This window comes from Mycteria americana, chromosome 4 (assembly GCF_035582795.1).
Source record: "Mycteria americana isolate JAX WOST 10 ecotype Jacksonville Zoo and Gardens chromosome 4, USCA_MyAme_1.0, whole genome shotgun sequence".
Taxonomy (NCBI): domain Eukaryota; kingdom Metazoa; phylum Chordata; class Aves; order Ciconiiformes; family Ciconiidae; genus Mycteria; species Mycteria americana.
In genome coordinates, this window is record NC_134368.1 from 53288234 (window position 1) to 53312838 (window position 24605).

The window sequence follows — 24605 nt, forward strand, 5'->3', positions numbered from 1 at the left end:
TTCATGTCTTCAAGAGGGAAAAGGGTGCGTTTTAATTCTTGGCTGTAAGAGTGTTGACCACAGGGAGCTGGTCATAAACCACAGCAATCTAAATAACTCCCCATCCCCTGTAATGTGGGTGACAAAGAATGTCGGTGGCTAGGATTGTCATTATTCAGACATCGAATAGTTGCAGCCCTAGGATGGGCATTTCCTTCTAGCTTTAACAGAACCTCTGAGATGGGTAGGTATCCCTACCTTGGTAGCACAAACAAGAGTTTTAAGATCTGAAATATCTAGAGGTGTCTAATTTTAAAGACATAATGATATGCCAACCCCCCCCTGCGTTGCGTCCTAAAGATTTCACATCTTTTTTATGAAACTATTTTTTCCATATAAAACATGGCAAACTGACTGCCATGTGCTGTAAAATTAAGGATCTGTGACAATTTTCAGTGGCATGACGATCCCAAATCTATACTGAGAGTACAATAGATGACTGTGCTCTACATTATACACAATCTTTTCCAGTTTCATTGCCATCTGTGATGAAGGAGAAGGAGGAAAAAAAGACCACAAAATTACAGCAACCCACTGGGGTCCTGACCCAAAGCCCAGTGAAATTAAATTAAGTTTTTCCCATTTGTTTCAATGAGGACTGAATTGGCTTGAATGTGAACAAGCAGCTTCATGAATAAAGTTAAGAAAAATAAAATGGCTTTCTGTTACAAAATAATTAGCTTCCTTTTTTTATTTTTATTAAAACAACAACAGGAAATAATAACATGAAAACCCCTGTTTACTTAAAGACTCCCTAGGACTTAGTCTCCAAACTGAATTTAAATACTACATCATTACATTTTATTGGGACTTTTCAAAAGACTAAATACCATGATCTCCCTTTCAAAAAGGGTCAACTGGAGTTACACAGACTTACTGAAATTGCAAAAGGTCCTTTATAATTCCTCCAGACATTTCTTAAGGATTAGGACAAAACTTTAACAAAGCTCAAACCTCAATCATTAGAGAAATCTTTTGAAGTTTTTCTACTTTTATGTAATAAATTTTAGTGGGGAAATTATTTCCATTGAAATTCAGCCTGCTGTCCTGCCACATGATAATGGTACATTCTGGCAAGAATATTGGAGCTTAATATGAAAGGAAGTATGATATTTTGGTTATTTCCAGGTAAGCACTCAGTCTTACTTGGGCTATATCACTCAGGATCAGAGTAGCAATATGAGCTTCTCTTTTAAAATGTCTAATATATTCATATAGTATTAAGGAACCTTCTTTCCAGCAGGGACCTAATGTGCTCTGGAACTCCCTATGCACTAAAAAATTCAGAAATAAATCCCAATTACTAAGGGCCTAATTCAGAGCTCACTAAAGTTAGTGGTTCTATTTGTAAATTCCTTGGTCAGAAACTACTGAGTTGTATCATTTAAGGGCTGAACTGGAACCTAAGAAGCAGCTTAAGAATTTTATATAACTGCACCTGGAAATATAAAATAGATTCTTTCTACATATTTTTTAAAGTTAATATATGCGATAGTTAGCAATGCTGGGGAGGAAGGGCAGAAATTACCCCTTTCAGACAGGAAAGCAATCCTGAATGAATGAAGAGACAGTAAAAGTAGCTATGAATTTATATGAATCATTAAAAGAAAGGGGGGGGGGGGGGGGAGGGGATGAAAGGGGAAAAAAAAGGGGAAGACAAAGAAGACCACAAATTTGAAGTAGGGTTAAAGATGTTTTAACAAATCTGCTCAGACCACTGATGGTGGTATACACTGACTTCAGAGAACTTTAATTTAGGTCTCAAACAAGGTTATCAGAAAACTCATAGCTTAAACATGTGGCATTAAAATAAGCCCGTAGGATTGTTTTGAAAACAGTATGTGCAATGGATGTGAGGATATATGTATGGAATACATATATCTTATACAATTGTACTTAACAGCCTCAGGAAACCATTCTGCTGCCTTTTGTGCAGAGTTCAGAGACTTGAAATAAAAATGAGGAACAAAGGATTCTTGTATTGTGGCAACCTCTCCATTGCAGTGTTGGAGCTTCCATCATAACAGAGAATGTGGGAGGTGAACAAGGATTTCTGCTTTGCATCCTTGCTTAGAAGCTCAAAAACTATGATTGTATACTTAATGATCTGCCTTAAAATATAATCTGATAAAAATATCTGTCTCTAAAATCTGAACATATACATTTCACTATATATAATGAAGAAGAATTCTTCTGAAGAAGAATTTCTTCCTTCTAAATATCTGACATGCTATCTGTAAAGCCAGGGACAATAAATTCTCACTTGATACTTCTGGGAGCTGGCAGCTTTCATATTTCCCATTACTCAAAAGATATCAGAAGGGAGGGCGGGAGGGGGGAAGCCCAACCAAAAAGCCTTTTAAGTGTATTCCTTAAAGCCCTGAACCTTCAGTAAGAGTCACGTAGGTATATTCTTGACTACAGAAATAGATCCACTGAGCAACTGCTCTTTGTAAGCAGCTAGCACAAGTGTATACAAAAGACTTAAATCCTTGCTAAGTTCTATTTTCAGGGATAAAATGTTCTGGAGCTTACAATGGCTCTGTATAAAACAGAGAGTTTCACCTGAAAGCCACAGCTACCATTTATCTTCTGTACAGCTTTGTATCACCATCTGCAATCATTTGTCTAAATTCAAGATCTCCTCCCAGAAATCTGTAAAGAAAAGAAAGATTTAATTATGAAAAAGGCTTTGTCTGGGTCATTACATCACGTGATTGTGAGCAACATGGATAAGCAAAAAACCTAGCATCTTCACTCTCAAGATAGAAATATTGATGTAATTCAAAGTTGTAAAATTTTTGGAAGAGCGTTTTTCAATATATGTGAGAGGACATAGAAGTGATGCTGATTTATTTGTCCTATATTGAATAGTGTGTCTGAGAATAACATTAAAGGAGATAAATAATAATCTGATAAAGACTCTGTCACATTTTTAAAATAAGCAAATGCCTGCCAAACCAGAACAGATGGAATTCAGGTGTTGCAGTACGAGAGTACATTAATAATTGCATTATCTTTTTGTAATTACAAATGATGAACCTTTTATTGGCTCTTTGTAAAAGCGGGTATCTTTTACAGGGAGCGAAGGGGTGAGAACCATGTTCTTCTGGACTGGAATCCAGAAAACCTGAGTCAATCCTGGGGTTGAAAGATCCTTGTGTAAAATTAGGAAATCGTCAATCCTCTGACTGTCATATGCCTATAAGCTGATAGTTCTTCCTTTTCTCCCTTGATTGTCATAAGAATAATTGTATTAATATTTGTGAAGTAATCATATAATGGGGGTAGTGGTTGCATAAGTGGAGAAGTTAAAATGAGGGAAAATTCAAATGGAAAAATGATCAAAGCTGAACTGCTGAAAGATGGGGCACTCCAGTACTTTATTCCTGGTATCATCCTTGCAACTGACACTTCCATAATATGGGTAAGAATGTTTTACATCCTCCTATGACCAGTAGGTTTTCATAGCAGCACTTACTGAATCATTTTATCTCTCAAATTTAGTAATAAATTTTATCTTTACATTTTCCTTTTAAAACCCCAAAAATACAAGAACATTAGACTTTTGCAGTTAATTTTTTAAAAAATCACCTAACAGAACAATATCCTCTGTCTGTCTGAACAAATCTGATCTCAGAGTGGAAGTCAATTGACCAGTTAGTGTGCTGCAATGATGTAGAACCCATGCAAACCCCATGCAAATATGTTTATTGCAATGCAATATGCTTATTAATAATCTAAACGCTAGAAAGAATAATGAAGGGCTGTTTATGTATTTTAGGTTTTGATTGTTTTTTTCTCATTATTTACTTGAAGACAAGAAAATTTACCATGGTGATGGCTTTCATTTAATGCCCTAATAGGACCTAAGATAGCTGGTTATTTATGCCTTTTTCATAGTGAAGTAGTGAATAAGAAGTTCTTTAACAGCAAAATTAATAGTCAGATGGTGACCTTGTGAAATTCCAAAGTTGATAACTCCCACTGATGTCACATATAAGAGAAAGTTTAGCCAGTACTTGCAGCTGCTTCCACGCCTTGACAAACCAGAACTAGGAACAAAAGTCTCAGAGATGAATGCGGCAAATCCAGTAGCCAGGCAGGCTGGATGGGGGTGGCAGTGACGTTGCACTAGCAGTATGAAGGTTATAGTTATGCACAGGGACAACTCTGGCACTGGAGATGGGTGGGATCCATTCCCACCTGAGCTGTATAATCCCCTGTGTCTACAGGAGTCTTGCTTCCCTTCAGGGCCAAGTGCTGATGGTGCATTTGCTAGCATCACAGCACAACAGAAGCAGAAGTACTGTGCATCTGGCAGCAGAGCTCAGGCAGAGGAGGAGGTGGATCCCCACCAAACATTTTTGCATAACCCACTTTCACTTGCCACATTGCTGCTCTCTCATTAAAAAAAAAAGAGATCTTGGTCTCCCTCTTCCTCTTTGGCTGATTGTTCTGGCTGCTTTCCTTGTGTGAATAAAAAGCATTTGTACAAACACATCAGTGAACTGTTCTGGTTGAAAAATAAGTTTCCACATATAGAGAGATTTGAAAGACGTAGTTTTCAGCCACGCCAGCTTCCTTATCTAATTCACTGCGTAGCCACTCAAACTCTAACACTGGCGCAAGGGAATTAGCGGGCAGGGATGGCTGGGAGGCCACCCACCGTGAAGCAGCAGGAAACATTTACTCAAAGTTAAACAGTAAAGATGACAAAGGTACAAAACTTAACAGAGTGGGGTAAGTTTTGCACACATGGGGTTGTGCCCCATATTGGCTACCATAGCAGTGGCTGTTTCATTTGATATTGTTTTCAAAACTGTGGCTCCCAAGAGAAATATTCTGCAGAGGACCCCAAGCCCCCAGGGTAGAAGTTTAAATAACACTCTGTGGATGTTATACCCTGCTTTTTAGTATGAGCTTGAGGTAATTCCCTACAATGTAGACATCCTGTTGCCTCATGTTTCAGAAGGAAACAGTAACAACCGCAGTTAAACATAGCAATATACAGTCTGAATAGAGACACAGCTGTTAAATATGGGGCATTTCTGAAATAGGCTTTGGAATACTGTGCATTTGCTGTCATTCACATGCAAAACATTGGCAAGATAGGGACATTAGTTTTTTTAATGCCACACCCCTATAAATTATCTTATTCTCATACCTCATTTCCTTGTCTTCCCCTGGTAATTTGTAAGAACTGGAAATCACCTATAATTAGCAAACTCTACTAAGAATACCTTAGTTAAAGACTTTGCTGACAGTACAAATGGAGAGTAGCCCATATTTTTCTTTTATATGTCTTTTTCTGATCTAGCATTTTGCATGCTAAAAAGTCAAGCTGTTGTTGTTTTCTACTAGTAATAGCCATAAATGTTAAGAATGAGGTGCAAATAGCTTAGCAAATTACCATATATTTTTTCCCCAAGAGAATGAAATAAAGTATAATAGGTATTGTTTATGGCATTGTGGACTAGTTAGATTTAGTGTGCTTTAGTAAAAAGTCATGTCTGCACTGGCTATATAAATCAAAAATGGTCAAATTCAGCCAGTACATCATGTCAGCTTTTCTAGCAACATTATGGGAATATTACCTGCGCAATCTAAAGTTTCATATTGAGACATCTATATTTTGATGAGGCCATAGACACAAGCCCAAATATGTGTGCACATACACGTGGATTTAGTCTGACCTGACCTGTTCTTACACTTCTTGTGGGTGAGAAATTCATTTTTTTTTTCACTGTTTTTTTTTTTTCTTTTTCCTTTCTTTGATATCTATGCAAGTTCTTTCCTTCTCTGCATTTGTGAGATTTATTATAGGCAACATTGTTTGAAAACGACTTAATATTAAAAGCTCCGCAGAAGGAAGTAGAAATATTTTCATTAAATAGGGTCTTAACTAACAGTCATTAATATTTTTTCTGTGCAAATATATACTAAACATAGAAAAAGTTTCTATGTTTGTACTGTAGGTATAATTTTTAATTTTATTTTCCTTTATGTGGACATACAAGCCTGCTTGATCTTATTTTAAGGTGTTATTGTGAGATTTAAATCCTATTAAAATAAAGCTTAGTGACTGTTATCAGGTAAAAAAAAAAGAAAATATTAGATGCCCTTATCAGAGCTTTCAGGAGGACGTGGTTTAATGTTAATGAGAACTGATAACGAGACATTCTGGTTACAGATTCCGGTAACAATGTGTGTTGAACTTATAGCACAAATTTTGTTAAATCCACTATTAAGATTTCAAAACAATGGTGCTCTATCTTGAAATGAAAGGTGTTAAATGTGGACTATTTTTCAATTAAATAATTTCTGAAGAGAAAGGAGAACCTATGTTTCTACTACTTAAAAGCAGTTTCATTTTTGCATGGGCATATGCTATATTTTTGTTCCCAGATAAAGCTTGGTATTCATGTACACTTTCAGCATTCATCTTCAGGTACTAAAAGGAGAGTGCTTTCCTTTCCACATAGCAGCTGCTTCCTATTTATTATCTAATGCGCGCTTTTCTGCATTTAAAGGGAAGCGGTTTGAAAAGTTAAGATCTCCATTTCAATTCAAAACCAGTTTGCAAAGGAGTCAGTTGGAGCTTTTTTTTGCAACATGATTTACTCCATATATCACTGCATCTCATGAAAGGATTTCAAGCAGCCGTGTGTTTCCCATTTTCCAAGGCAGGAGAGTTCATAGAAAGGGAATCGCAGAGTGCCACGTTACAGGTCAAGCTTGCAGAAAGGGTATGACTCCCACTTTGATAATCTCCTCCTCTTCTGGCACAAGCGTTCAAATTCTGTGGAGCTCAAGGCAGGAGCAGTTCTCTGCACTGCAGCCTGGCGCTCAGGCACATTCAACACTTTCTGTTGGCGTTATTCTACATAGTGTCCCTGTGACTGCTCGACAAATTGATTTTTGGCATAGGAGCAACTGCCGTAGTTTCAATTCCTTGTAGGTGCACCTCCAGGAAAATGACCAAGCGGAAAAAGAGAAGGACAAGGAAAAGAGAGATGAAACAGAGATGCTGCTTGCGCCTGAATTTTCTCAAAGCAGCAACATACTGTGCACTAAGAAACAAGCGATTGTGGTAAAAAAAATCGGGCTGTGTTGCAGGTTTGGTGTAGAGCTTCTGCATTTGGTTTCCTCCCCTAGCACTACGCAGGCAGCATATCAGCACTAGAGTTTGTCTGCTGAGAAGTGTGTAATTACTCCTACATGAAAAGCCACAAGTCAGCTGTTAACCTGCCTGGCCGGGGGAGGTGACCTGTTGAGACTGCTCTGATGGGGTGGCTTTGTGCTGCTTATTGCCTGTGGCAGGTAGCAGTTGGTGGGTGCCCTACTGTTTGCCAGTCTTCCGGAGGTTACTAGTGGCTCTGCATGCCATTGCTCAGCCAGTTGCAGGGAAATGTAATCTTGGAACTACCCTGGCAGCAGTAAATTAGCTATATGTTAGGACGAATATGCTCAGTTGTGCTCTAATGCCCAAGAAACACTTGATTCATCATTTTTACTCCTGGTTGATATGGAAATGTTTGTGAATTGGGGTTTTCAAAATTTCTGCTTGATATTCCTAATGAGACAAGGGTGCTTTTTCAGCACACCTAGCAGTATAGTCATGAATGGCATCAGTATGCTTGTTTTTACTCCAGGACACCCTGCTTACTCGCTGTTTCCACAGTTGAGGAAGGCTTTTACTGTGGGGCCAGAGCAAAGAACTGCCAAACTAGTGCCTAAGCGTCTTCCAGATCACAACAGAGATTGTGTTTGAGAGACTGAAAGGTAGATGACATGCACTAGCTGGATGCCTGGAGGTAGCAGAGTGGATATGTGCCCTGAATTATAATGGTATTCCCTGTTTCCTGCAAGGTTTATGAAAGTAGGGAGAGAGATTTGCCAATGGCTGAGAGGCAGAAATCCAGAGGCGAGATGAGCAGCTTGTAAGATATCCCCTCCTAAATAATCATCACTTAGGAAGCGTTGTAAGCATAGCCCACATAGCCTACTTCGGCTGTGCTGTTGGGATATTCTGGGGAGTTGTTTGTGTGTGCTTTATAGGCTTTTATGAGCTGGTGGATATCAGTCAAATGTGAGGCTATCTTTTATCAGTCCCCAGGGTGTGTGTGAGTGTGTGCCCGCACATTGTCCTCCCTCATGAATTTCAAACATTGCCCGTCTTTTATCTTTCAGAGTACAGTGAATTGGAGTGTCTGGTATGCTGCCTTAGACAGCTTTGTTGTCTGTGTGCAAAGTTTTGTTATCCTGCTTCTAGGGCTTTCGTGAGTTTTAAGCATGGTTCCTTTTTACCTACATTGGCTAAATTTTTAGCCAGTTTAAGTGTTGGGGCCTCTCAACCAATAGGCAGGTTCGTTGTCTGTGGATTACATTAAATGGATCCTTTATAGATAAATCACAGTTTTAAAACAGTGCTGGTTTGACTGATGGAGGAAAACACTAAGAACATTTGCAACACTAATAACACTAATAAAATGGAGGAGTTTAGCTTCATGAGGATTTGAGCTTACAGCAGAAAGCCTGATGGTCAGGTTGGAGATCTCTCTTCTTGAGAGTGGCTTGAGAGCTATTTGTTGCTGGAGTGGCATGGCTGCAAGCCAGGGCTTAAGCTGGTCAAAGGACTCACCTCCTGGAAAAATTTGTGTTCCTTGCCAGACTTAGCTGTAAGCTCTTCTGGTCTTATTAGGACCAATGCACTGGGTCAAAATACTTCAGAGCTTCAGCCCTGGTGATAGGGTGTAAATAAAAAGAGAAAGTAGAAAGTGCGTTGCAGGCTTTACGTGTATGTAACTTCCTAAACACTATCCTGTTCAGACTTTTGCTTCTCACCTGTGCTCTTAATCTGATCTCAGACTAGCAAATACCTTCACAGAATCACAGAGTGGTTGAGGTTAGCAGGTCATCTTGTCCAAACCCCCTGCTCAAGCAGGGCCACATAGAGCCAGTTGCCCAGGACCATGTCCAGATGGCTTTTGATGGCTTTTTCCAAGGATGGAGACTCCAAAACCTCCCTGGGCAACCTTTGCCAGTGCTCAGTCACCCTCACAGTGAAAAAGTGTTTCCTGATGTTCGGAGGGAACCTCCTGTGTTTCAGTTTGTGCCCATTGCTTCTGATCCTGTCACTGGGCACCACTGAAAGGAGCCTGGCTCCATCCTCTTTGCACTCTCCCTTCTGGTATTTACACACATCGATGAGATCCCCCTGAGCCTTCTCCTTTCCAAGCTGAAGTCCCAGGTCTCAGCCTTTCCTTACAGGAGAGATGCTCCAGTCCCTTAATCGTCCTTGAGGCTCTTTGCTGAACTCTCTCCAGTATGTCTATATCTCACTTGTACTGAGGAGCCCAGAACTGGACACAGTACTCCAGGTGTGGCCTCACCAGCACTGAATAAAGGGGAAGGATCACCTCCCTCATCCTGCTGGCAATACTTTGTCTAATGCAGCCAAGGATACCATTTGCCTTCTTTGCAGCAAGGGCACATTGGTGGCTCATGTTCAGCCTGGTGTCCACCAGGACCCCCAGGTCCTTTTCTGCCAAGCTGCTTTCCAACCAGTCAGCCCCCAGCATGTACTGGTGCATAAGGTTGTTTTTCCTCAGGCGCAGGGCTTTGCACTTCGCCTTGTTGAACTTCATGAGGTTCCTGTCAGCCCATTTCTCCAGCCTGTCGAGGTCCCTCTGGATGGCAGCACGACCCTCTGGGATATCAGCCACTCCTCCCAGACTTGCTGAGGATGCACTCTGCCCCTTCATCCAGATCATTAATGAAGATGTTTAACAGGACTGGACCCAGTATTGATCCCTGGGGAATACCTTGTATTTCTAAAATGTGTCTTTGATATATAGCTCTAACCAAACAGATATTCATCTTTCCAGACTGCTAATTAGAAGAAATATTTCTCTTTTTTTCTTTTTTTTTTCTTAAAATGTATTAAAAAGCCTTCTTTTTGCAAAACAGTGTATTTGAACAAATTACTTTGGTTATGAGTTATTTAAAGTAGCTTATACCCTTAATTTGGCAGGAGGGAGGGATTAAAAGGCTGCTATCACCACAGCATGTGGTGCTCAGAAAAGACAAAAACACACTGGTCCCTAATTTATATAGCAGTAAATAGCCTTCAGGCACATGCTTAAGTTCATTCCTGCTCAAGGCAGTACAATAAAGCCAGTGGAAGTTTTGCTAGTGGATTCAAAGGGACCATGATTTCACTTAAACCTTTCAGAATTTAGGAGTTCCATTAAAATGGTGCTTAATGAAATAAGATGGCAAACAGCAGAGGTTAAGAGTTGAGCTGATGTTTATGTCACAAGAAGCCTAAAACTCTCAACCATTTTAGCAGCTATTATGCAGCAACTGGTAAGTCAGCAATACTACATTAATTTACAGCTGAAAAGCCTACAGTGCCAAGTGAGCAAATCATCTTCTATTACTTTTTTCAAGTGAGAGACCCACAATATGGGCTGTAAAGAAAAGAAAATGTAAACTTTTACATTTACAGAGAAAGCGTATGCTGCAACAGGCAGTCGGTAAATGCCCCCCTATGTGCATTATTACAGAAAGTTAGAGGTGTAATATGAAATATAATCTTGCTAACCTTCCTTAGGCTAGGCAAATGAATAGAGAAGCAGAAACCAATAAAGGTATTTCAGCATTTTTGCCAAAATTTTTGGTGTTGGTTGTCCTAGAAGGAAAAGCAAAATAAGAAATTTCAGCGGGTGCTTATATATTTCTTTGTTTCCTTTTGTTTGTTTTCCCTTGCTAAGTTTGTGTAATATAGTTTTGCTGAAGGAAATAAGGAGCTGATATGCTGAATATTTTGAAATAGCTGCATTAATTGTTTGCATGTTTCCAGGGAAGTAAGGTGGAAAGGAAGATTATTTTTCCAAGTAACGTGATCTTGGTACTAGAAGGTTTTTGTGAAATGTTGGGTTCTTTGTCATTTTGCAGGCTGTAGTGGGCTCCTCGTGGTCATGCATCCTGTATAATCATATACAAAAGAGAATAGGACCTTCCAATCATACATATAACTACTTACATGACCAAAACTTTCTCCAGACAGGGATAACTCCAAACCCAACCAGCACTTCCTCCAAGAATTGCCTGTTCCTAAATGTCTTAGACACTAGTCCTCTCTGCTCTTTAGAGACACTTTATCTCCTAGCGTATTTTAGCAGCAGTTTTGTCAGCAGATATTGCTTATTTTCTTTTGTTCAAATACTAATTTAGGATTTGTTACCAGAATATAGCAACATTTCCGGTAAGGACCTGGATTGCATTGCTATAAAAATATTTTAGTGGATTATGAAGAAATAAAATCCATTCTCCATTACTTTAAGCCTTTTAAGTTATTCTTTAATTCTACACCCTTTTTTGGATTACATGATTTCACCAAGAGACATCTATGGCTTCTACTGCAGAGAAGGTCAGACAAGATGATTATAATGGGTTTTGCTGGCCTTAAAATACATGAAATAGATGAAATAGTTTTACCTTGTTAGAGTTGACTTTCCCGAACACTAAGTAGTATATGTTGTAATGAACACCATGCTACACTAGCTGCTTTAAAGAGAGCTGAACTGAATGGACCTTTATAGAGCTACAGTAAAGATGCTATGAAATATTTTTCTTCTTTTGTGTAAGCCACTGGTGTAGGCGGGAAGAGGTTATTTTATGTACTTATGTGATGGGCTATCTTACCTATGTGAAACTTGGTTTGTTTGCAATTACACAGTAAGGGAAATTTTCTATCACTGCCAGCTATACAGTTTTGAAATGATAGGAGATAGGTTTCTGGATTTTTTTAGAACATGAGGGAAATTATGTCATTCAACTACAAACACTAACTGTTTTCTTAGAGCAATATCTCTTTCATGTAAATCAGTTGTATGGATTCCTTATGGGGGTCACATTTCCTCTACAACTACTTATATGTCTTGGCTGTGAGTCCCCTTCCTCTCCCTGACAAGATTTTCTTACTGTAAATATATTTGATATTGACAGATGGAGATCAGAGAACAGAATTTGTATGCACCAATTCCATACCGACAAAGCCAATACATACTTGGGTCATTGGTTTAACAGAAAAAAAAAAAAAAGTAGAGTTATTCCCTACTCCAAGAGAATCCTATTTGTTCTTTCCCTATTTCTAAGATTGTCAATACCTAAAAAAAGTAGACATGGAATGATTCACTCAGCATAGATTTATAGCCATCATACATAGTAAAATCTTTGAAGAAAATATTTTAAGGGAAATCTTTCTATTATGAATGAAATCTGATTCACTAAGTGTCATCCTATAGTGCAAAGTTCATACTTCATATGGTGCAAAGTTTTTTTTCTGGCTGAATCCTGCAGCAGGGAGTCAGTATCTTTCTGGAGTAGTAATGCTTCATCCTGTCATGGGAGTCTAAACTATTTCTGCAAGGTTTTGAACACACTCAATCTGACCAGTTAAGGCTAGGGATTGATTGTAGGTATGTTATGATGTTTTTGTCTAACCACAAAAAAGGCTTAATTATGGAAATTTACTTCAGGGATAAAAAAATCTGGCTACTCTGTGATATTTCATTCCTAAAACAGGTGTCCTCATATATATGTATTAAAATAAAAAGACTATTTTCTCTTTCTCTTCAAGGATGTCTTGGTCTTAGTAATCTTGTCATTAAAATAAAAAGTCAAGTCAATTAAAGGACAATTAGGATTTCTTTTCTTGTCATCAGGATAAAATTTGCCCTTTTTGTTAGTCCTTCGATTTCTCCTTTGCAGACTGTATATTAGGCTGAGGGATAATGTCACTGGTTAACATGACAGTAGCTGAACATCATTTGCCAATGTATGCAATTTTCCCCACTGTTCTTATAAGTTCAGCCCCTATTGCTTTCAAAAATAAGGATGCTAATTTGTGAAACTCAGTTTAATGGAAGGATTTTTTTTATTGTTGTTAAAGAATATGATGTAAAAAGGTGAGTGTTGGCTAAGTACAATTCATCTGGGGTTTTGTATGGTTTTTTTACGAAACAGCAAGCAGTGCCTTTTTCAGAAGGCACATGTTCATTAGAAATCTGATTTGTGACATTCACTAATTGAAAGTGAGACAAGAAAGCCCTGAACTTAAAGATACGTATATATGATTATTTTCTTCACAGAAGGTAGGATAATAAAAATATACAGAGACACAATACAGATTTGAGTTCCTATATGTCCAGCTGACAAAGCAAAAGCCTCATATGCCAAAGTATTTAAGATTCTTATCCTAAACATAACAGGAATACATCTCTAAGCATAATGTCTAATGTATTCCTCCACTTTTTAAATGAGAATTTATAAGCAATTGATGTGGTCGCTATATTTTTTGTTTCTTTTCCTAAAAGTATGTTGCAGATATAGAGCTATATAGTATAAAGACAATTGAACATTGCATATTTAAATCTTTTTGAGACTACTGCTTCTAAGACAACTGTATCCTGTTATCTTATCTAACTGAATACAGTCAGATGAATTTCATTTTACATACAGAATTTCTGGTACTATAGGAAATCATGTTAGGTGACATTAGAGTAGGAAAATAAATAACTGTATAATTAGAAACTTGGTAAAATGTAAATGTGTATATAATAGAAGCTAGTTGTCAAAGGTAATTGACACCTAGAAGTCAGTTTTAATTCAGATGAACTACAGATATGATAATCAGGTTTTGGTGACCACATGTCAGGCCTGAGGCTAGAAATGGACTTCACAGCTTTCAGGCAGCTGGTCATCAAAATAGGTAAGGCAAAAGGCAGAGATCTTTGAACAACTTATTATGTCTACATGGCACATCAAATGCTGTACAGAAATACTAGTTTGTCTTGCAAAGCCAGAACACCTGTGTTGGTATAGCAATAAATGTCAGCCGAGTAGCACACATTTCAGAAGGGCTAATTAGCACTTGCGCAATGTTCCTGCTTGTAATTCCAGAGCAAGCTCCCTTAGTGTTTCCTCGGGACCTTTGTGTCATACTTCACTGCTCACACTACATGAACTGTGGTCTTTTGAAGTGACCCTGGTGTTCCCATGGATCCACTTCTCCATTTTCTATCAGTTCATTTTGCATCAGTTATGCAAAAGAGGACCTTAAGTGTAGACATTCACATAGCATGTCTTGCTGTTCCGTAGTCGTATCATTGAAAGATCCGCACTATTTAGTAGCTTTTCATTTTGATTAGTATTTTTATAGTTATGTAGAATTTTAAGCCATAGTGTATAACAAGGTGTATTCAGTATCATCTAAATGAATTTTGTAGCATTTTTGAAGAATATGACTAATGCTGGTGAACAGCTCCAGTGTTTAATTTGGAAGGCATGGTAAACAGCTGTAAAATGCAAAATTTTCTATTAGCTTTACTAATGAGAAAAATCTTCTAGTTAACCCTTGAAATGCAGTATTGAGAATGCAGAGTACTGATTTACTGTAAGTTACTAGAGATTAATGGGAAATTCACTGTTTTCTTCCTACTTTATAAAACAGCATTACATCCTTCTACACCTTGTTACCTTAACTGTGCATTATTACTTACATAAATGAAATTTTTCAAGGATCATTCTATGCTGTGAGAAGATGAATATCTTATTTAAGCCCTCTGTGGGTTACTTATCACACTGTATCACCACTACCATAAAACCCTTTTAGGACATTAGCTTACCACTATAGTTCACTTGCATTCAACTGGCCTGTTGGTTAAAAGGGCGTTATGGGGAAGAGGCATGCATTTTAGCATGTCACAATTTTTGCTTTCAGTAAGTAAATAAAGATGTTTGAAAGGCAGAAAGAGAAAAGTTTCTGATTTATGTTGACTGCATTCATTTTGTAACGGATGACAGCAGAGCTTGCAAATTGATCAGCAGCTGGTTCTTACCCATAACGTGTTGATACGAGTCCATGTGTTATTTCAACACACTGGGCTTTATTTCTTTCATATATCACATGTTGCCAGAATATGTCACATGTTGCACAGTTGATCGATAGGTGCAGATCTGGGTTGTAAAAGTTGCTCTCATGGTCCAGGTGCTACTGAGATCAATAAGAGTGAGTGCTTTTTAAGAGACTTGAATGAAGAACAACTACCTGCTGCAGCTAATTTACATTTTGTATTGGATCATCTCTAGGCTGGAGGCTGGTAAGCACAAAAGTGAGGAGGTGTAGAAATTAAGGAGCTGACATAGTGACAGATGTGGCATACCAAAGTACTGAGTTAACCTGTGTTTTGGTAAATCAGATCTACACTTAGAAAAACTGTCAGAACTGTGAAAGGCATCTGAAGGGATATAAATTCAAAAGCGTGATGCAGGGCTTCATCCTTTCCATCCTTCGAAGAAATATAGAGCTATAGCACTTTGTTTTGTTTCTGGACTTCTTTATGTTGCTTTATATTTTATGAATTCTGGGATAGGCTGCAAATGGAGGCAGTTCTGCAGAAGGTGCTGCAGTCCAGCTGAGACCTGACAAGGGCCAAGTGAGCTATGCGGGGCTATATAGTTAATATTACATTGGAAGAACACATTTTACATTCCTCCTGTACCGCAAACACAAAATAATTAAGCGGTAGAAAACTTGAGGGAATCCAGAAAGTCATCAGGTTTCTGTCAGAATACTTACTCTCTCTAGAGTGTGCTTGCATTAACACCTCTGAAAGCAAAAATCCTTTGGGGTGGTAAAACCTTGTTTTTCAAATACACCATTGTTGGTTGGTTGTCAGGGTGCACTGGATACACTGGTGAGAGAGTATTTTGTTCGTTTTTATTCTCTATGCCTGCTGTCAGAATGATGTATTTAAGAAAGTTGCTCTACTTTGAAGAATTACATTATAGGCATCTGAGACTCCCAGATGCCTCTGGGCACAGGCATCTTAAAAATCTGCACCCTTTTTTGGGTGTTTTTGTAATTCATGTCTTCTTCTGTCATTTTATATCAGTACTTTATCACAAGACAGTCAGCAACAATACCCATTTTCAAATGTCCTGCAGCAGTATTGTCTTGTCGTTAACTCTTGTCATATTTCACTCATTGGGTTTGAAAATGGAAAGTGATGAATGGCTGCAGTGTATTTTTAATAATGTGTCCCATTCTGGAGCTTTCTATAAGTGTAGTCAGTTTTCATTACTTTAAAGTGGGTCATTGAAGGGTTTGGGGTTTTTTTTCTTAATATAAGAAAAAGCTACCAGAATGACAATCACAAAGAGGAACCCTCAGAATCTTCATGGAAAAAATATTTTAAGAATATTAAGTTCCCATTTTTGGTTCAATGTTAATGTATTTAGCACCAGTATGGAATAATCAAACCTAAAATATTTAGAACTTTCTCATATTCCTGTACCTTAAAACACCAGTGATCATGATACAAACCTATCAAAATTTTACAGCCAATCAGATTTTAATAGAAATCCTTTTTTTTTCTTTTTGAGAAATAGACTCAAGCAAGAAAGCATGCACTTTTTTGTGTTTCATCTGATCAGGAAATTCAAATCCAGATGTTTTCTTAAAGTTTAAGGGGTATTTGAAACAACAAAGGAGGCCTGTTTTTTTCTCTCCATATATTTAAAATGGGCTAGTTTTGAAAGAAATTTCAGAGCCACATTTGCATCCTAACTGCAGCCCATTTCCTGGGTCCACAGTTAGGCAGACTGTAGGGTGTCATTTGGGGATTTCTGGGGCAGAGAAGTTGTTGGTTCTAGCTGAGCTACTGAAAAATAAAAGGGAAAGAGATGAATGGATTTTTTGCTTCAGCAGTCACCAGCTGGCAGATCGGCTCCTTGGAGCACTGCCAAGCAGCAGTTTACAGCAGCCCTGCAGCTGCTCTAGGCTAGGCTGGAACACAACTGGCATGAAGCCACCTTCAGCTTTGGACAAGGACTCAGCCTTCAAATTGGCAAACAGATGCGCTGGGATAGTGGCTTTGCTCGCTCACGTCTAACACTCACAGAATGTCGTTGGTACCTAAAAGTCCACCGCAGAAAATTTTGCGTGAAACATTTACAGGAACATAAGGAGAAATAGGTTAAAAATAAAAGGTCAAGTTTGTCCAAAGCATTTTTCTTGTTGGTGCTGCATGTGTGGTTTGCATGTGTGGTTGGTGCTGCATGGTGCTGCGTGGTTTTGCTTTTGTGCATTTCATTCTGGGATATTTTTCTTATTCTGACCAGAACATGAGGATCCTAAATAACTGTAAAATGGGCCAGCAAGAAAACTCAGTTGGACTACATTCTTTCCAGCTAAACTGTCTGAATTCAGCAAATAAACAACAACATACCATTATTTTCATTTTTGTGTGTTATCATTTTTATAAAAATGTTTGAATGACAGCAAAAAATAACTTGCATGAAATTCAAAGCATCATTGGACTTTTTATTGACAATATTTTGGGGTGAGAATAATGTTGGGGGGGGGGGAAAGGGGAAGGGAGAGGATTTCTTGTTGATTTTTACTCCCATCTGACCACTGTTCTCTCTCTTTTCCTGATTAGAAGCTATTCTTCAGTAATTTGTCATAGATAAAAATGATAGTACTGCTTTTTGGCAGTGTTTCTATTAAAATCTCTGTTCATTTCATGTCTAACTATGCATCTGATAGCATGAGTCTGTCTTTCCTTGTTAACCACCTGTGTCTTATTGCTGGAGATAGGGTCAAACCAATGTCTTAGAATACTGATGGCTTATTCTAAATTCCTATTGATGTTTTAAAATCTAGGTAAATTAGCTCTTAATTTGTCACCACCTGGTATTTGTTTAATTATTCAATAGAAGGGGAATTTCAGCAAGTTACAGCTGCACAAAACTAAGGCCTTCCCTCACCACATATATATTATTAAATATTTATGGATACATACACACACGCTGTCTCCCCCCATTGGCCAACAGCCAGTTTGGAGACCCACAAACCCAGCATGTATTTTCTAAAATGAAAATATTTCATGTGAAATATAACCTTGATAAGGAAGAGGAAAGAAACACCACAGTACCAGATATTCAAAACAGAACATTTCGTCAAGATCAGGTTAAAAAAGCAATATAAAAAATCATGTAATCATGCCTTGTACCTTTTACTGGTACCCAGTTTCAACAATATGCCTTGCTTTGAACACGCTTCTGCACTTCTTGTTTTCAAAACCAGTTGATTCTTCTGTATTTACTTTAAAACTTACCTTGCTGGTATAACTCATTTTGTAAGAATTTTTTCCCTACAAGTTTTTTTTATTTTTTAGTCTATTTCAAGAGACAAAAGTAACTGCTAAGCCATTCTTAAGACTATAAGACAACTTGTATCCAAGACCTCCAGCAGTGGTCATGCTTCTCACTGGAAGTGGCCTCTGTAGCCAAGGCTACAAAGGTCTGCTGCAACATGTTTAAACTCCGATTATTCACGTCATACTACTTATGACTGAGTAATCTCACAAATGAAGACAAGAACAAGGATAGTTGCTGATTAAACAGATAAATTATATGCTTTTGCTGGCACTTCAGTAGCACCTGTAAGAAGAGAAATGATTCTTAATTCATAGACTTTTTACTGAGCAGTGTATACCACCACGAAAAGCTCTGAGGCGTTTTTATTAAAACAAGTGTATACTGGTCAAAGTGCAGTATCAGTGTCTATTTTTGTGAGTGTTGGGGGGAGGTTATGATTCATCTTAAATATATTATAATGTTTTCCATTAGTTTGACTTCAATTCTCAGACAAAAAGTTGAGGCAAATAATCAAACGAACTATGAGCACATAGAAGAAAACGAGATAAACAAGAGCCAACATGGATTACAAATCAAATCAATAGCCAAACTAATCTGATTTCATTCAGCAGCACAGTAACAAGCCTTCTGGCTAGAAGAAAAGCTGTAGATGTCAGATTTCTTGCTTTTAGTAAGGCTTTTGATACTGTTTTATAAACATACGATGCAGACTAAATGAAACAAATATAGAGTAAATTGGTAAACTGTCCTTGGAAATTACTTACCAAAGGCCCAATGTTAAAACAGAAGGGTATAGTAAGTAGGGTTTTATAGTGTTCAATACCATTCATTTACTACCTGGATGATGGACTAGAGAATATTCTTATTAAATTTACAGCTTACATGAAGCTGGGCGGGATGAAAAACATGTTAATGGATAAAACTGGAATTCAGAATGATCTTGATATATTAGAGAAAAGATCAGAGCAAAAATGATGACATTCAACAGGGGCAAATGGGGAATTATGTCTATGTGATAATTATCAGCTGAACAACTTAGCAATAATTTTGTAGAAAAAATCTTGAAACTATTGTGACAAGCAGATGAACATGAATGAACAATTTCATGCTGTTGCAAACTAAAATTACTAACCTCATACTGGAGTGAATTAAAAAGAAGCAGGTGAAGAAGTCCTTCACAGGATTAATAGTGGTCCTTCTACTTCATAGTGGTAGGGGATTACCTTAAGTATTGTACTCTTGGGCCATCTACTTCAAGAAAAAATGTGGAATTACTGAAGAGAATCTATAGAGAAGACGAGTGTGAATGACTCAGAGTCTAGAAGATGAGTCCTATGAGAAAAGATCAATGTGATATTTTTTATTCTAGAGCAGAGAAGATTAAGGGGTAGCTTGACAGCATTCTTCAAAGTCATAAACAGGTATTCAAAGATCAAACAGCAATTCTTTCTTCATTTCCATGGGAGAGAGAGAAAGAAGGAATGGATTTGCAGAGAGAAAGATTCAATTTAGATATTAGGAAGACCTTTCCTAAAAGTAAAGGTAATGTAGTGGAAAAGGTTAGCTGAGGAGGCTGTACAGATTACATCAATGAAGGTCCTTAACAGCTGGTTAAAACAAAAAATGTCAGGAACAACACAGGGATAAGCTGATGCTAACCACAAGTGTAGACTAGACTAGATGTCCCATCATAAAGTTCCTCTCAGTTCTATGATATCGATCTTTAGGTTGTCAAAGAGCATAGGGTGACATATGGTAACTCCAGAAACATTCCCTTACAACAAATGCAGGGATTTTTGGCAGGGCATTGAATTTGACTCTCTTGTCCCAGTAGAAAGCTTTTATTTACTGGCATATAAATAAATAAATAAATAAATAAATAAATAAATAAAAAGTGATTGAACTTACAGACAGGTCTTCCCAAGAATGATTCCCTAGGAACTAAATTGAATTTCATCTCAACATCTGTGCGCTGTAGGCATAAAAACTTAAGTGATGTTTTCCAGAAATGTTCTACTCCCATTTATGAGTCTGGGTGCAATCAGCACTGAATTAAGTGGGAAAAATGTTACTCCAGTACTAATAATTTTTGAAAATACCATCTCTGATGCCTGAAATGAACTGCGATACTTGTATCCAAACCTGCGTATCAATCTGCGTAGAAGCACGACCATTAGCCTGCCTGCACTAAAAAAGGATGTAAGCTGTGAATGTTGACTGTATCATTCTTCTGTGTTGCTTAAAATAGAAATGGATGTGTAGCGATACAGATTGTCCTGAAACAATATATACAAGTTTCCTATGGAATCATGGAAACATCCTGAAATATTTTTAGCAAAGTATTGTTGTAAGGCTTGGGAGTATTTTTTATTTTCTCGGCTTTGTTCTGTAATGTCAGAGCCCATATAGCAATGTAAATGTCAAGAAGCTGCTACCATGTCTTTTCAGAGTTCTGTTGCAGAAAAACTATATGGAGTAAAATTAGACTTTTGTTGCAAATGAATGTCAGAGCTAGGTGCTTTAACCAGTACCTGGGAAAGTGTGACAGTGATAAAACAAGGGCAAATGTGTATTCCAAAATAACTTTTAAAATAAAGTACAATTGATGCTATTATCAGAATCCTTCTTCACATAACTGCAGCTTAGTTACCGTAACCTGACTAGTTAAAAAAACAAAAAACAAAAAAATCAGAGGCGCACTAATTGCAGTGTAAGTTAAAGATTTCCTTGAAAGATTGTATGGATATGCATCTGGAGAAGTTAATGAAACACACACACACCTTTTTTTTTTTTTTGCACACACAATATTAGATGACAAAAGACAGTAGAGTTTAAGTAGGTTACATCAACAACTTTTGAAACTCACATATATCTTTCAAATATTTAATTTTTATTGGGCAAATTGGTGTTATATATGTTTTGTAACAATATATAAAGAGATGAAGCTTTCTTACAAAGCCATATAGGCTCAAAGCTCAAGTTTCTCTAGGGACCAGACTTCGGAACATTCACAGCTTGACTAGTGCCGCTCCTCAGCCACAAGCACATCTCCTTGTGAGCTGAGTTCCTGAGCATCACCTCTAGAAGCTAACTAGTACAGTCAGTCAGGGAACAGGCATAATCCTGCTTTGACTGTATTAGCATTTTCCCCTCAGCACTTTATTTTACTTTAAACACTGAGAGTGTATATCTTAAATGTGTGAGAGAAGGTCCCACAGCCCCATCATCTCCTCAGCCAGGTGTTCTGTGGAGGACAAAATGAAGCATCACACTAAGTACACACTGGAAATCTGCAGTGATCTGGCTTGCCATGTACAGATAAATTCCCCTTACTTAAATATAAATGCATGCATGCTCACAGAGTATCAAAAGTTGCTAACATGCCAGAATCCTTCTTACACAGTACTTTTTCCAGGCAGCTGAAATAAAATTATTGCTCTGCTCTGGCAGCGCATTTTGGCATGTATTTAACTGTAAGTACACAACAAAACACCTAGATTCAAGGGACAATGAAAATTGAGCATGTTCTGAGCTTAACCGAGGCATGAAGATATTCACAGAAGATGTTCTTTACATTTTGTAAGTAATTGAGAGTATTAAGAGTTGAACTCTATGCAGTCAAAATTCTTGTTTCATCATCTGAAATGCTTTTGAAAATCCGTTTACAATACATGGAATCTTTTTATCCATTTATTTTGTTCGAAAAAAAAAATCTCCTCCTTTGATTTAAACTATCTTTTTAAAGAAAATGCTCATATCATTGCCTATAATAAGCATTTTTCAATATTAGTTCTATTAAATATGAATGAACAATACTTCTATTTTATGCTAGCAGTGCTTTGGGAGTTTTACCAGCATTTGAGATCTGTCTTTCATTTTAATCTGCCAGCCCCATGTGCTGTACATCTGCAGCGAGGAGTATTTTATATACTTTACACCATTTTCCTGCTATGTTCTCTTACTAATACTTTGGTTTGTTTTGTTTCCCCAGGCTACATATCCAAACAGAACGGTGAACCAAAATCTCAGCACAAGGGACAGAAAGTCAGCACATACTCCCACCGAGGACCCTTTTAGATACTCATCAGGCAACCAAGCAACGGCCTATGAAAGCAAGAGCTGTCAGCTGTCTAATTTGTGTCTGAGCAACCTTCTAAAAGAGAAGGAGATAGTGGAAGTCATCAAGCATACTAGAGGCACGTATGAAACCCTCGCTTCAGAGGTCACCCAGAATGGTTTGGCCACCACGGCACCAAGTACAGCAAAGCCAGCATCCAAGGCAGACAGCTACCCAATGTTCTCAGGAGCTCCAAAAGACCAAACTGCTGTACCTCGGCAACATACCACTTTCACAGGGAGACTCGGACAGCCTCCGAGGGGACCCATCTCTTTACACATGTACAGCAGAAAAAATGTTTTCCTCCACCACAATTTACACACAGCAGAGCTACAGACTTTAGGTCAACAAGATGGGTAACAAGGTGCTTGTGTTCTTGCCATGGAAAGAAAGTTGATTAAAGAGGAACGTAAGCTCACCTAGAACTCAGTCTTCAGTTTTCATCTACTGGTACTTTCACCTGAAAAAAATAAAGTAAAAAATTATCGTTGTCTGTAGGCTCCATACTTTCCCATCTGGGACTGTGGCAAAAGGATGAACTAGATTGTTGAATAACTAGATTGATTTGTCATGCAAAAGTCACCATGGGTATAATAAATGGGACCATTTGGCTGGCATTGCTAGTCCAATATTGGCTAAATATATCTCTTTTTTTTTTTCCTCTATAAGCCACTATCATTCCCTGAAGTTCTAGAAGTTGATCTTAAATGATACCGTGTACGTTTAATAATGTTGCTGTTAAAGTAGATGTGAGGAATGAGTAGATAAGTAATTAGTAAACCCTCTTGAATTTCATAGAGAGTAGGGAAATAAGGAGTCAGAAATCTCTCGGGACCCTCTTTTTACACTTTTTTTTAACACAATGAAATTTGCTCACTTGTAGAGGTGTGTTACCGCTTTCTGCTGTATGTATTTTATGAATGCCTCATGCGACAAGTAGAGGAAGTGACTGATTTTCCTCTAACAGCAAGGTTCATAGAGGCTCACCAGGTATTTGAGTCAGTAATTGGGCCCCAAATTGATGATGTCAACTTGGTTCCTCAACCTTCCCTTCCCGCTCCCCACCTTTATTTAACTACATTTGTTTGAGTGTTTTTTTTCTATGAGGACATGTCAAGTTGTGGTGACATTTGTGCTTTACAGGCACTATATCAGTCACGACACAGTGTGACATTCTATGCTGTGTCATGCATCATATAATTTCATTTCACTTGCCAAACCAAAAATAGGTGAAAGACTAAAGTAAGAGAAATTGTCTTATTTACCCAGTCCAAATTACCTGTGTAAGTCGTAATTTCTGTAGACTGTATCATGTGCACTTAGTGACCTGGTTTATACCAGCTCAGCAGGTTTGCTAGTCTTGACATATTACACACAAGTGAGAAGAATCTAATGCTATCTGACGTGCAGCATGCTGGTCTCACGGGAATAGGGAATCATCTGATCACACAATAGAACTTGTAGACTTGTCAGTAACAAAAGATCCTGTTTTCCCCTTTCAGAGGGCTTGAAAACAGGCATGTCAGTCAAGTTACTCTAAACATGTGGCATATACTAAACATGACACTTAGTTTACAACCTCTCTGATGGAGGGTAATCTGTTCGAATGATAATAGGACATATAGTTAGCAGTTCATAAATCAACTGGCACATTTAAGTACGATTGAGGCAGATCTGAGACAAGTCACCCCTCTCTTTAACTGGTGATTAATAACAAAAGGCAAGGGTGCAGCACATTCTCACACAAAGAAATAAACCAGTGTGACTTAACTGAAGTAACACATAATGAAAAATGAAGCTTCTATAGCCACTAAAAATACTGCAACTTTTAAAAGGTAAGTCACATCGGGCATATAAAATGAATTAATGTTACAAATTTTACCAAGTGTTAAATATGCCTGCTTAACTACTTAATGTTCGGATTAATATGAGGATTGGTTAGATTAAGAAAAAATTAGACTATGAGCTTGGCAGATATTCTGCAAAGCCATTTCAGCCATTTCAAAACCATTCCAACCTGGACTTTCAGGTTTCTATTTACTGAGGATTTTAATTGGGTTAGAGAAAATTTTATGACATTATCTGATGTTGATGAGAGCAGGTTTTGTCTAAATATTCTGTAGTAGTAATTTTGGGTATCCGGAGCTGGATACATAAGAATCAAGACAAACATTTGCCAAATTTCTTCGTGTTCGTGTGTGCGTTGCTACTGCCA

The 24605-nt window shown here is 37.8% G+C and overlaps 1 protein-coding gene across 1 annotated transcript in view; it reads left to right on the forward strand.

Annotated features, from left to right (window-relative positions):
* Positions 1-23239, forward strand: part of CCSER1 (coiled-coil serine rich protein 1) — a 731922-nt gene extending 708683 nt beyond the window's left edge. The window contains exon 10 of the mRNA XM_075500578.1: positions 22265-23239. Coding sequence (XP_075356693.1) covers positions 22265-22750 — 486 coding nt within the window. The 3' untranslated portion in view covers positions 22751-23239. The remainder of the gene's footprint in view (positions 1-22264) is intronic.
* The last annotated feature ends 1366 nt before the right edge of the window (positions 23240-24605 follow it).